Below are 14290 nucleotides of genomic sequence, written 5' to 3' on the forward strand. Positions count from 1 at the left end.
AACTCTTACTCAGTTTCGAGGTACTTGTATTTTACTTGAGTATTTCCATTTTCTGTGAATGAGAGTGATCTGAGAAGCTGTCTCAGTTTCATCACCTCACAGACTCTCAGATTTAAAGCAGAATTTGTCAATATTGTTTGGATGAAATAATGTTGGCTGTTGCACAATATGACGTGTGAATCAGCGGGAATTCAAAGAGAATTGCGTGCAAACACAGACTGCTATGAAATGTTTTGCAAAAGTTGTTGCATAGTATTTCAAAATACTCAGTGTGGTCATCAGCAACAGAGCTGCAGACACCAGATTTCTAGATTCGTCTTGTCTTGCAGTGGTGATCAGTTATGACCCCCCCTTCTCTCTCTCTCTGTGGTTCAAAGAAAGTCATCATTCATAAGTTAAATTTCTAAAATCAATATATTTTATTACACATTCTTGTCAGTAACATGCATTGATCAGAAACCTGAGCTTGTTCAGGTGTGTGCCTGTCATGTCAGATGGAGTTTTGTGAATGAACGCCTGAACCCCGCCCCACACACACACACACACACACACACACACACACACACACACACACACACACACACACACACATGCCTACACACATGCCTACACCCATACCTTACACACAGTCACTCCTGGCTGCTCTCTAATTCCTGCCCCAGTGACCTCTGACCTCTATACATCAACTGAGGTGCTACCTGCCCTGCAGCTCTGTGTGTGTGTGTGTGTTTGTGTGTGTGTGTGTGTGTGTGTGTGTGTGTGTGTGTGTGCCTTCCCTGTGTTTTAATTTTTTTTTTCCCAGAACTAGAAAAAAATATTCATCTCAAATGAGATGCTGGAAAGTTCAAATTATCCTCTAAGCTCAAGCTAACTTAATTGTGTACAAGGTTGACTTGGATAAGAGGGTACTTTTATAAAATACAAGTGTAACAACTCAATCTGTCAATTATATGACTTCACAATTGCTAGAAAATTCTGATTTATCATGATTCATCTATCTTTTTGGTCTTGGACTGTTGGTCAGAGACATCTGAAAATGGGAAATTGTGATTTGGCATTTTTAGTAGATTCATTATTTGAAAAATAATCTACAAATTAACTGAATGAATAACTGTTTGTTGCAGGCATAGAGAGAGAGAAGAAATGCAATGGGCTACCGAACGAGGTGCCACCTCCGACCCTATATAAAATATTCAAATACACTGATGGTGCTGGATGCAGTTTAGGCTTCAGTAGCCTCCCAACATATATTTTGACATGTGGACTAGGGGTGCAGGATATTGAACCATCAGTCTTTCAATTAGTGGATGATGGATCCCCTTTTTTTTTTATCACTACGTTTGGTTTCAACCCTTTACCACTGAAAACTGTCCTCACTTACTGCATGTTAGTGCTCACATAACCTCTCGATCTCTCCGTGTCCCTCTGCTCTGGAGGTTGAAGCTGAGAACTGTAATTATACTGTCTGGCCCAGAACTACCTGTCGTGTGTGTGTGTGTGTGTGTGTGTGTGTGTGTGTGTGTGCATGCATGTAACAGTACACCGCTGCATTGCAACACACAGCTCCACCTAATCTGCTGCCTTTGAAACCCTCCTTACTTCTGGTGAACCACAACGTCGCTCAGACTGAGATCACACTCTGTCTACTGTTCATCTCTCCCAGTCTCTTACACACACACACACACACACACACACACACATACACACTCACATGCACATGCACACACCTGTAACTAAAGACCCGCAGGTAGTCAAACACCTCCTCAGCGGTAAACACGTCACCCTGCATACTTTTAACATATTTTAGAGACACATCATCCTCTGAGCAGGAACGCTCAGTCGCCTCTGCTGAACACTGACGTTTCTTCTTACTGCTGGATCCTCATTAGGATTCATTTTCCTTTGAACAATAGACATCATTTAAATATTGTCTCCAAGCTTCAGCCCCATTATAGGATGGGATCAATTAGCTGTATAGCCCAAATTTAGACCATATTTTAAAATGATCATTAAATATATTAAAAATACATAAAAACCTATAAATAATGAGCAAAAGTATTGCATAACTCCACATCAACATTATGAATGTTTATTTTTGTCATTTACACAGATTCTGCACACTCTTTCATCTAAAGACAAATAGACAACTAATAAACGTCTTTTTATGTTAAATTGCTAAGTGGCTAAACCAGTAGCAACAAAAAGTTTTGGGTAGTGGTGGTCGTTTCAACATACCAATGACAACATAGGTGGACTAAGAGGCCTGGGAACTACCCACGCCACTTAGTCCACCTATGTTGTCAATAAAGGGAAAAAAAACCCAAAATATTCTAAAATAAACATTTAATTTCACATTCATTGTAATTTGTCTCAAGCTGCACATTTGCCTCAAACAGTCTCTTATCATAGTTTTTTCATTCTTAAAGGAGATTTAATCGTCCAACAGCCTCCATCAGGATCAGACTGATGTGTTATCAATACATTAATTGGATAGTTAGATTAACTGTATGAAGCTGTGTCGGTAGGACGGAGCACCAGCTCGGCTCAGGTTGACACAAACAGATGAGACGAGCTGCAGGGAAACGGCAGGAACAATGAGAGCAAAACACACGGGGAGCTGCTCCGCCTAATGCCCTCTGTGGTAATTGTATTGGCTCTCTGTGTGTGTGTGTGTGTGTGTGTGTGTGTGTGTGTGTGTGTGTGTGTGTGTGTGTGTGTGTGTGTGTGTGTGTGTGCGCTCTCCCCTGCTAGGTGAGGGCGGGTCAGCATCACTATGAAAAGAGAGGAGGAAGGAAGTTAGGCCAGGAGAATAAAAGCTGATTTAATGAGAAAGTAAAAACCCTGAGAGACTCTTAATTTACTGGAGATCTTGTCCAGAATGATGGATGGCAGAGGAGATTGTGTGTGTGTGTGTGTGTGTGTGTGTGTGTGTGTGTGTGTGTGTGTGTGTGTGTGTGTGTGTGTGTGTGTGTGTGTGTGTGTGTGTGTGTGTGACGATATAAAGAAAAAAAAACTCAGTAATGTTAAGACGACTTACATTGATTGTTTTTGTTGTTTTCGCTTAATTTAATATGGTTTGTGAAAAAAAGAAAGGTATAAATATAGAAAGGTTGGCCATTTGTATCTGTATCTACAGTAGCTTTTGTTATTAGTAAGAAAGGGGCAGGTGTTATACATTTTTCTTCTTCCTGCTTCTGTTTGTTTTTGGAATGTGTAGAAATATTATGAGAAAAGGTGTATCATGGTTTTTTGTTGTTGTTTTGGAAATGACACACTGAATAAGCAAATAAACCATTATGAATAGTTTTTTTTTTACCTTTACATTTTACACCTAATACACCTAATTTTTGGATTATTTTTGGGTGCTGCAGGCACACCTGTCTTTGGCCACCTGATGAGATATTCAGCCCTGAGCAGGAAAGCAGGTGCAAACAACTAACTGATGGATTTCTATGTGTGTGTGCATGTGTGTGTGCCTGCTCACCAGCTAAGTCTTCCCACCTGTGAACTCAGACTCAGCCCTCATTGGCTGGTTTGAAACCCAGTGGTCCAATCCGCATCAGGAATGTGTGATATAAGTGGACTCTTGAGGTAAGAGGACAGCTCATTTTTTGCTTTGTTGTTCCAGTGTGTGTTTGTCAGTTGTTCTGTTTGTTGGCTCATTTATGGTGTAAATTCACCTGAGCTGAATAGAAAAAAAACAACACATTCTGCCTTTATTGATGGAGATTGTGTCTAAGAGACTCTCTCATGTCCAGGATTTGCATCTCTATGTGTAGATACCCACATTGTCTGTGTATATTAGGAGGAAAGTCTTGACTTTGTGGAAGCACAAAGAAGAAGTTAAAACCAAAATAACACTCGATTATTTGTGTAAATAAACATCAACTAAAGCTGGAAATATACACTGAACAAAATTTGCATGCAACACTTTTGTTTTTGATCCCATTTCTCTCAGGTTATTTAATTTTGCAAATGTGTTAAAATCTAGTGAGCACCAAGAGCATCCATCCACCTGACAGGTGTGGCATATTAACATGCTGATCAGCCCTTTGAAACCTGATCAAACTAGCTTGATTTGCTCAAAAACGTGCATGGAGAGAAGGCAATGAGTAGCTAAACAAAAAGTTACAAGAAAAAGTAGCAAAAAAGAAAAGAAAAATGATGAAAAAAGTGCTAATATACACACACAATATACAGATTTCTATAACATAATTTTAAATATAAAGTATTAATTATAAACGGTTTTCTGAAAACTGTCCCTTGTGTTAAAAAAACACATTTCTAATATATTTATCTCTCCTTTTAAAAAAAAACAATCTAGTCATTTTCTTGTTACCTTTTCCTGATTTCTTCTGTGGGGCATTGTTTACGCATTGCTGTTTTTCCGTAGTTTTTGTTAGAAAACAAATGACATTCTGTGAGTTTCAAAGGTTTTAATGCTTGTAGAAAAAGGTGTCTCAACACAACACAAGAAAAATCATGTTAATTTAGGTGTCAAACTGTTAAACTGCATCATTACAACACAGGTGGCCTTCATATGCAACACATTTCAGGTGGATGAATTATTGTGCAAAATGAGAAGTGCTTGCTAAAATTGATTTTTACTGATTTTCAGCCCGAATTTGAGGGAAACATTACATATTTATTGAGTGCATTAAAAACTTTGATATTTAATTTAAGTGTGGTTTTGCTAAGACAATGTAAACATTTTGGTAAACCAATGCAGTGAATTTTGTTATGAGTATCTGCTGACCTGAGCATGAAGCAAACTGCTGGTTGATAAAATAAAAAGCATAAATGCTACACCAGTACAAATTGTACATCATACAATATTAAAATGTGTAAAACAAACAGCAACACAAAAGCTGAGCAGTTGCATTCATGCAGCCCAGAGAAACATGTTCTAGTCTGAGCAGCACTATAAAGCACCAAAGTTGATTTTGCATTGACAGTGAGACTAACAAGGAATAAGGGGTTAAAGTCCCACTGGGGCCACAGTAGTTACTACGTATGCACTCATGGGACTGTGAGGTGTCTGGATAAAAGCCTCCAGTTCAATCTAATATTTGGGAGGAGTTGGTGCTCCGCCTCACCTCTGGCTCCACTCGGCTGTAACGTGATTAAGAATCGAGTTGATAAATCATCTGTCAGACAAAGTTAAAAAAGACATTAGATACAGTCAAAGGAAAAACACACACACACACACACACACACACAAAGGGTGTTTGAGTGCTTAAATTAATCAAGTGTGGTCAAAGAAACTGTGGCAAAATAAAAGGAAAGAAAGTAAAAGACCAATATAGAAATTAAGAGGAAAAACAAGTAAAAAAAAAAAAGGATTAAAAGCTTTAATTTAAAAAAATACAAAATGAATTAAAGTTAACAGAGAAAGACACTGACAGAAATGAAAAACACAAAACCCAGTGATCATCATCCGGTTCTTTATGTCTCCAAACTTCAGACCAACAGTAGCGGTGCTGATCGGCCATTTCCGTTTGTTCAGACCGTCACTGTGGGATCAGCTGTCTGAGGAGACAGAGGTCAAAGGTCACACCAAAAGAAAACTCCTCTGTCCTCCTGAAGAACCTCTGACCTTCTGCTGAAAGGATTCTGCTGCAGTCAGACACAACTTGTGTCTTCATCCAGCCTGATCAGCATCGACCTCAAGACCCCTCCACATCAACCATGATGCACTCCTTAAATCTGTCTCCCTCTTGCCTAGATGATCCCAAAACCCACCCAACCCTAAAATCTATCACCTATCACCTCTTACTGCAGCACAACTAAACACTGGTGCACCCTAAAAACTGTATCCAAGACCTGATGATATCTTGGAAACTCAACCAAGTCTGGTTGCCTGTGATACAGCACTTAAAAATACAGAGACCAGCAGATGACCGAGAATCTTCGCCCACCTTATGTTGTCACACATGACCCCAAAAGCTTCTCAGTCTTCACATCAGCTACTCTGAGCATCAGATATTGCCGCAGATGGCTTTAAATTGGAGTTTGTTGAAAGTCAAGGGAGCATCATCTTTTGGGGGCCTGTATTTCATTTTAAGTTGTTTGCAGTGTAGTTTCTTTAATTTTTCATCATGTCACAATCATTTTGCACAATGCTACAAGTTATTTAGAGACTCTCAGAAGACAAGCACCCACATTAGCAGAAAGTGTGTCATATAAACAAGCAAACAAATAAATAAAATCTGTGCAACTCTTAAGAGGAAGAAAGAAAAAGACAAAAAACCTTGATAAAAACCCCACATCTTCAAAGTGCAAACAAAAAGATGTACTCTCTCTTTCTGTGGGGGTTTAAATTAGGTCTGAGGTCATGAAACTCACTCAACAGACAGACGACTGGGTCAACTTTCAGTTCAGGTAAGAGAAAGAAAAACAAGCAGAGCTGCAGTTTTTGCAGCTTCTTCAGCGACGGGCTGACTCTGCTGACACATGCAGCTCCTGAAAGGCAGCAGAGATACTGAGGGGGTCAATCATACACTCACTCAATGCATTCCTTCCTTCCCCCTGAGCTTCTGTCTTTCTCTCATTTCTTTTCTTCTTATGGGGGGTGGAGGAGGGTGACGGGGCTGCTGGAGCTTGAGAAAACAAAAACCCTCGAAGAAAGAGAGAAAGGAGAAAGAGGAGAAGACAGAAAGAGAGAGGAGGAAGAAGAAAGAGAGGGCAGAAGTTAAAGTGAATGGCTTTTTTTGGAGCGCCACAAGTGGACGGCGTGACGGGTAGCTTTCATCATGAGCCGCCCTGTCATTCAGTATGATTAATGGGCCGCTCAGGGACGAGCGGCGCGTTCTGAATGAGAAATATGACTACTATCTGCTAATTTGTTTAGCATTGAGCTACTCAGAGAGGGGCTAGCTGCTGTGTGTGTGTGTGTGTGTGTGTGTGTGTGTGTGTGTGTGCGTGTGTGCATGTGTGTGTGTTAGTGACAGCCCCATCCATTCTCAAAAAAGTCTGAAGCAAAAGATGTCTGAGCTTACAACTGTGACACACACTTTTGATTGACACACTGTAGAGAGGTCCACAAAGGCAAGAGGGGGTGTGTGTGTGTGTGTGTGTGTGTGTGTGTGTGTGTCTCAGAAGAAGCTCGAGGGGATGTAACAGCAGTTTCGTGCTTCTCTCCATTGCTTCCTAAAAAAAATCAACTCCAGCTGCTGCCCTTACACTTTGTTCTCTCTTCTCTCATCCTCACTTATCTTCCATCTCCTAAATTTGAAAGTAAGAGACTGAAAAAGTCCAAAAACGAATCTAACATCACATAGAATTTTCTCCCATAATTACAAAGAGCATCCATCATTGATCTCAAAAGTAACAGTGCACCTGGATGCCTGTTTACAGTGGTCATGTGTATTGAACATGACACTCAGGGAAACTGCATCAGGGTCTGGTGTTTGCATCCTGAAGATAGAAACACATTTGAAGTGTATGAAAATATGTAGCAAACTTTTACACATTTTTGCAACCTGGGAAAACATCCTACTGAACTTCAAACTGTATTTTTTAATGTATTTATTTCAATGTAACCTTTATTTCAATAGACATGAGGTCTCAGAGAGACATGGTAGTTTGTATATAAGTGAATAAAGCAGAACCAGAGATATCGTTTGTTTTTATTCTACACATTCTGCTCCCTTGATACAGGAAATGTACAGTTTTCACTCTCTTATCAAAATAAACTCAATACATAGATTTAAAAAAAAAAAAACATTTTTAGGTTTGCTTCCTAAGGCAACGTGTGCAACAAGGTTTTAGAAAAAAACATTATGGTTGGGCTAAATATAAGTACATTGATCCCATATGTATCACGTGACCTACTATATCACTTCAATCACTGACTGACTTGCATTTGCACACAGGACACAAACAGTGGTCTCCTGAGTGATAGTCCAGTTTTTTTTTAAATAATACATCAATACATACATACATACACACATAAATACATACATACATTATGGCTTTATTATTGAGCCGCCAAAGATAAACAGGAAAGAGGGAAGATAGAGAGGGCATGACATGCAGTGGAGGGCTGCAGGTTGTAATCCCAGGCTGCTGCCAAGGACGACAGGGGCAGGTGAGCTAGAGGTCAGCCAGGGTCAGACCCATACTCCATGTACCAAAATCCTAAATATGTCACAATATCAGTTTATATAGAATCTGTATTACAAATTACAATCACTTGGTTTTCAAAAATGTATATTTTCGAATATTGGCAGTTTTTTTTTTTCATTTTATTTTGATACATTTGATGAGCGTGTATTTGCACTTTTTGATGTATCTGCATCCATCTCAGCTCTTAAACCTTTTTGTGTGCATTTATGAAGAAAATTATATAGCAGTTTACAGTGTGCAGGGTGAGCACATATGCAAAACATAGCCACTTATGCTGTTTTTGGGACTTTGGTGGAACATCATCTTCCTTTGATCATACTGATGTAAAAAAACTACATTTAAAACAAATAAGGTAATGCGTTTATGTAAATCTAACTTTTTTTGTTAAAATAAAGCTGGGAAAAAAGGAGTTGTAAATCTAACTCTCTGCAGGTTGGATTAGATGATGATGTTACAATGATGTCATCAGAATCCAGTCTAGAACGGAATCCCGGGTCTAGAATTCTATAGAATCTAGCTGAGTGAGTCCACACTGCCTCTCCAGATCTGTTTAGACTCACAAGACACACAGACAGCCCCAAAAAAAGCTCTCTAAAAAGAAATCAAGATGAATGACCATCACGAATCCTTACACCAGCTGAGCTTAGTGTTAAATGATCTCCGTCTGGAGGGAGAGTTTTGTGACGCAGTCATCAAAGTCCGGGACATCAAATTTCAAGTCCATAAGATCGTCCTCTGTCGATGCAGCCCTTACTTCATGTAAGTATCTGATTTGAAAAAGAATAAAAGCAACAGTTAATAAGATACATCAGTAACAATAAGTAATGAGTTTATTTGGTCCATGTCGCATTTGTGACAAAACAAGTTTGACCTGTAAGAGAGGATATTGCACCATCAGAAGGAATATATACAAGTAATTTTGTTTCAAAAGGTAACTATTGGTGCTAATTTCCTGTCTGTCTACACAGTCTGCATAGTTTCTGTTATTATTTAGAATAAAGGTTTTTGCTGCCTTTAAGGTGTTTACAACAAAATAATGACTTCCATGGTTTGAACATGACATTTAATGGTGTTTTACATTTAGTGCAGGTCGTTTATTATTCTAAATTTAGTATTTTAATTGTTCTTTAAAAAATATTATTCACATGAAGTTTAATTTTGAATCTATACTGGTCTGACTATATACTGCTCTCAGTTACATCCCAGACATCATTAGATGTTGATATTTGGTTGAATTTCAGTTCTGATGTTGGGTTACCACATAAAATGTCAGGACTACATCTAATGTCATTACACATACAGTACTAATGACAGATGACATCAAAATTGTGTTGGTTTAACTATGTGTTAAGTTAACAGCGTCTTCCAAACATGTCATATCGTTGTCATTTTGACATAGAACAACAACTGAAGTTACAAGCTAAAGAGAACAAAACCCAACATCTGCAAAACATCATCATGTTCACATCCACACAACGTGGAACTTTAACTTTGTTAGACGCTTAAAATATCCTCAATCCAATTGTCATTCCAATCTAGATTTAACTGCTGTCCAGTGTAAGAGTCCGTCTTTCTGCATATTAATGTCAGAAGCCAGCTGGGAGTTTGACTATGTAGTATGTTCAGAACAGCAACAAAATAAATGCTCAAAAAAGTCGGCACTCATCTTGAAAAGCCATCATCAGCATTATTAAGCTTTACCTAAAGGAGAAAATCAATTATTTTATTTGCATATGTGAGTTATTCAATAGATTTTATGTCTTAACTTGGATGAGCCAAGTTGCATCAAGACCCTGAATGTACCCAGACTGTTAAAATATTGTGCCTTAGGTGTGCTATTCAGTGTATTGGGTTAATTAGTGCTGTCTGTTTAAAGCTATGCGTACAAAGTACGAAAGACTCTTTATCTACGTCATATTTGAATCTTGCAGCTGTTTTTAAAAGTTTTTACTGTTTTTAGTGTGAAGGTGAGAAATCTAAATACAGTCTGTTTTCAACCGTCTGTCTTCATCCTTACTCACAGAGCTCTCTTCAAACGCTGGCTACCTCCAGACGAACAGATCGTTGACATACCCGGCTTGTCTCCTGACACAATGAAGCTCATCATTGAGTTTGCATACACCGGCTCTGTTTCTGTGACCGAGGACAACGTACAGGAGCTGCTGCTTGCTGCTGATCAGTTCAACATAATGCACATTGTGCAAATTTGCTGCAACTTCCTGGGAGAGCGTCTTTGCCCTGAGAACTGCATTGGCATCTTTCAGCTCACCAACTTCATCTTCCACTTAGAACTGCGGCACAAGGCCTACGGGTACATCATTGCTCACTTTGAGGAGGTTGTTGTTTGCACTGAGGAGTTCCCGCAGCTCTCTGTGCAGGAACTCATTGACATCCTTCAACCTGACGACCTCAATGTGAGATCAGAGAGCACTGTGTATGAGGCCATCCTGCACTGGATCTCCTACAAACCTGAGGAGAGACACAGATACATAGCTGAACTCCTATCTAAGGTATGATAACTTTCTGTAATTACATTTAGTTTAGATTTATCGTCAGCAATGGCCAATGGTGCTGAAAAGCTCACAAAGAAATAAGATAACATTGCAACTTATGAATAACCTCAAAACCCGTTAACACTCACACTAAGAAAAGGCAAAACATTATACAACATTATAGACCACAGAATATGTTAACAAAATGCATCAACTTATTAAGAAGAAATTCCTGGTATTATTCATGTAAAAACAGCAAAAGTCAATGTAACATGATAAAAATCTGAAAATAAAAGTAACTTGATACAATAAATGAATAAAATAAAGAAATTAAATAGATACAAATACAAATAAATCTAGTAGAAAAAACTATATAAAATACAAGGCAAACAAAGTCAGTGTTATATAATAGAAATCTGAAAATGAAAGTATCCTCATAAAATTAACAAACAAACAAAATACATATAAAAATAAGCAAAAGAAATAAACAAAAAGAAATACAAATGAACAGAGAGATATTTTTAGCAAATATGACAATGCTATTTTCATTAAAGTTTACAACTGCAGGTTCAAAGCGGTAATTTGAGTTTGAATATTTAAGACTTTGGTTGGCAGAGTAAACAGGTGAAATATCTGCCTGAGTTAAAATAAAAATCACTACAGTCTATTAAGCACAATTCAAAAATTCGGTCCTGTTTTCTCTCTGTAGGTCCGATTGGCCTTGTTGAATCTGGACGATCTGATGATCAATGTGATGTCCAGTGAGCTGGTGATAAACAACTATGAGTGCCAGCTGATGATCAAAGAAGCCCATGACATCGTATGTCACATCAGGACAAACACGACCGTCGTCTAAATCGTTTCAGCTGCCACCGCCTCGCCCGGCCTCGCCTGCCTAATGCCATCCTGTTGGCTGTTGGCGGCTGGAGAGCTGACGAGGCCGCCAACGACATTGAGGCATATGATATCCGCACTGACAACTGGATGTACATGAAAGACCACCAAGAGCATCCTCGTGCCTATCACGGCACCGCCATCCTCCATGGGGATCTCTACTGTGTTGGCGGCTTTGACAGGGTGAATTATTTCAACAGCGTGTGTAAATTTAACCTGAGCTCACACACCTGGCATGAGGTGGCATCCATGTACTGCCGCCGCTGCTATGTGAGCGTCACCGTGCTGAACGGGTGCATCTATGCCATGGGAGGTTATGATGGGCATATACGATTCCGCTCTGCAGAGCGCTACAGGCCCAAGACCAACCAGTGGAGTCTGATCGCACCCATGCACGAGGTCAGGAGCGACGCCAGCTGCACAACACTCCACAACAAGGTGGGTGAAGTCAAAAAGATGCTTGGAATAATTCAGAGAGTAGAGAATGAAACTTTTTTTTTTTTAACAATCAATTTTTTTAAATGTGTTGGAAACATATTTTAGTGTACCGTTTAGCTGTAAAATGAGAAGGTTTCCACCAGTAGGTGGGTGGTGCTTTGTTTCGGCTTGTATATTTTCAACATGGTGGCAAAGTCACAAACTTTCTTATTATGTTAAGAGATATTAAGAGGTATTAAGAGATGTACATGGCAGAGCGAGTTTTACTGAAATTCACAGAGTGATTGACACAATTGACAGATACGTTAGAGACTCCTCGGCTCTGATTGGTTGTTTTCCATACGTGGTGATCAATTCTCGTGAATGCCATAGATGCAACAGGATGAAAAGGATCATGTTTGGGGTTTTTTCATAGAGTACTTGTCTTGTGCTTCTTTCAGAATATAGTGACAGTTTCAGCAAATGTGATAAAGTCATTTTCAGAAAAGTTGCCAGCTGTAACTTTAACGTTTTACATTAACACCTGTTGTCTTACTGGTAATAAGACCACATGTACAACAGTTTTTTTTTTGTTCCAATTTATTTTTTAGTTCAACTATGAGATCCCTCATAAGATGCAGGGTCCCAGCTGTAAATCACTAATTATCTCACAGAAGTGTAGAAAAACTTCTGTATTATTTATTCCCATCTGAAGCCAAGAAAAGTGCTAAATCACTAAAACCCCTGTTGTTCTCTCCAGGTTTACATCTGTGGTGGTTTCAATGGAAACCGATGCCTGCAAACAGCTGAATATTACATCCCAGAGACAGACCAGTGGACAATGATCAGCTTTATGAGCTCCCGGCGCAGTGGGCTTGGCGTCATGGCATATGCAGGCCATGTTTTTGCAGTAAGTACACAAAACACTACTGACACTCATATAACACACAAACTGTGTGACACATTTGAAGATTTGGTCAGCAGCTGTTTTTTATTGAAACTCAGAGACATTTTGAGGGCCGTCTTTGCAAAAGACTTGAGAAACTATTTCCATCTCTATTTTTTTATTTGACCCTTTATTTAACCTATCTTCCCAAAGGTTGGTGGCTTTGATGGTATTGCCCGTCTGCAGAGCGCTGAGGCGTACAACCCCTGGACCAACACCTGGCAGAATGCGGCCTCCATGTTGACCCCCCGCAGCAACTTTGGCATAGAAGTCCTTGACAATCTGCTGTTTGTTGTCGGGGGCTTCGATGGGCACTCCACCTGCTGTAATGTTGAGTATTACAACGCAACAACTGATGAGTGGCATCAGGCCTGTCACATGGACGTTTCCCGCAGCGCCGTCAGCTGCTGCGTGGTGTCCAGACTCCCCAACATGGATGACTATGTTTTCCCTCGAGACCTGCTGCGTTTGCATTTCGGGGATGAGGATGAGGACAAGTCTGATGGGTATTTTAACTCAGACAACTTGTTCTAACACCTCAACAGTGTCTTGTGTCACCTTCCACCCTTGCAAGACTTCATCTTAAAAATAATACATTTCATTGAGCATTAAACTGCTGTTATTCCAGAGGTTTCTTTAACTTTTCACTTTTTGTGAGAAGTTTCATTCTCTGTGATAGGGATGCTGTGTTCACAACGCCTACCTGTCCCAAACAAAACTGTTGGTTTTTATCTGGTAAACATTTGCAGTGTTCATGTAACCCTGCCAAAGACCTTTTGAAATGCAAGTATCGTATGTTTTGCTGTTTTCAAAGAACAAGTCAACAACAAGCCTGATGTTCAGTATACAAAAAATGGTTCTTAAAAAAATCAGAAAACAAAAAAACAGATTTGGAAAGGGCTCCATGTTCCTTCAATTTTAAACGAATAATAGTCTACAATTTTAATGTATTTTTTTTCTTGTCCTACATGGTTATACTTAAATGATGTAGGCCCAAAATATGCACAATAATGAAGTTGAGCTGTACTTTTTCAGTGAACAAGATTGCAAAGGTATGTTTGTCTGTGAGGGACAGGAGCAGTCTGGACAGTATCATTAAAGTCTGCTCCAAGACCTATGCTCCTTTTGGGAGAAATCTGTAGCCCAGAAAACAAAAGAAAATATCCGTCAATCTAATCACGTCCTTTCAAGCAAATTGACTTTAATGCCCTTAGGCTGATGCTACAAAGCACCCGTTAGAAAAACAAACCAGTATTCTAAGTTCCCTCTGCTGTCAGGCTGATAAATGTTGACAGCAGTCTTTTTTAAATTTTATTTTGTAACCACATAGTTGGTTTATTGTTTTGCCTGTTTATCTTCACATGGCTGACAGTCCATACATACTATCTATGAGTGTGTGAAAGTTGTGCGCAGT

General features: G+C 39.3%; 1 protein-coding gene across 1 annotated transcript; it reads left to right on the forward strand.

Annotated features, from left to right (window-relative positions):
• Positions 1–8734: 8734 nt before the first annotated feature.
• Positions 8735–13410, forward strand: LOC121954832 (kelch-like protein 10). Its single transcript, XM_042502544.1, is given in 6 exon segments — positions 8735–8886; positions 10151–10637; positions 11329–11466; positions 11469–11951; positions 12691–12840; positions 13030–13410. Coding segments are annotated over 6 exon segments (1791 nt in total).
• Positions 13411–14290: the final 880 nt, after the last annotated feature.

Source organism: Plectropomus leopardus, chromosome 15 (genome assembly GCF_008729295.1).
Source record: "Plectropomus leopardus isolate mb chromosome 15, YSFRI_Pleo_2.0, whole genome shotgun sequence".
Taxonomy (NCBI): Eukaryota; Metazoa; Chordata; class Actinopteri; order Perciformes; family Serranidae; genus Plectropomus; species Plectropomus leopardus.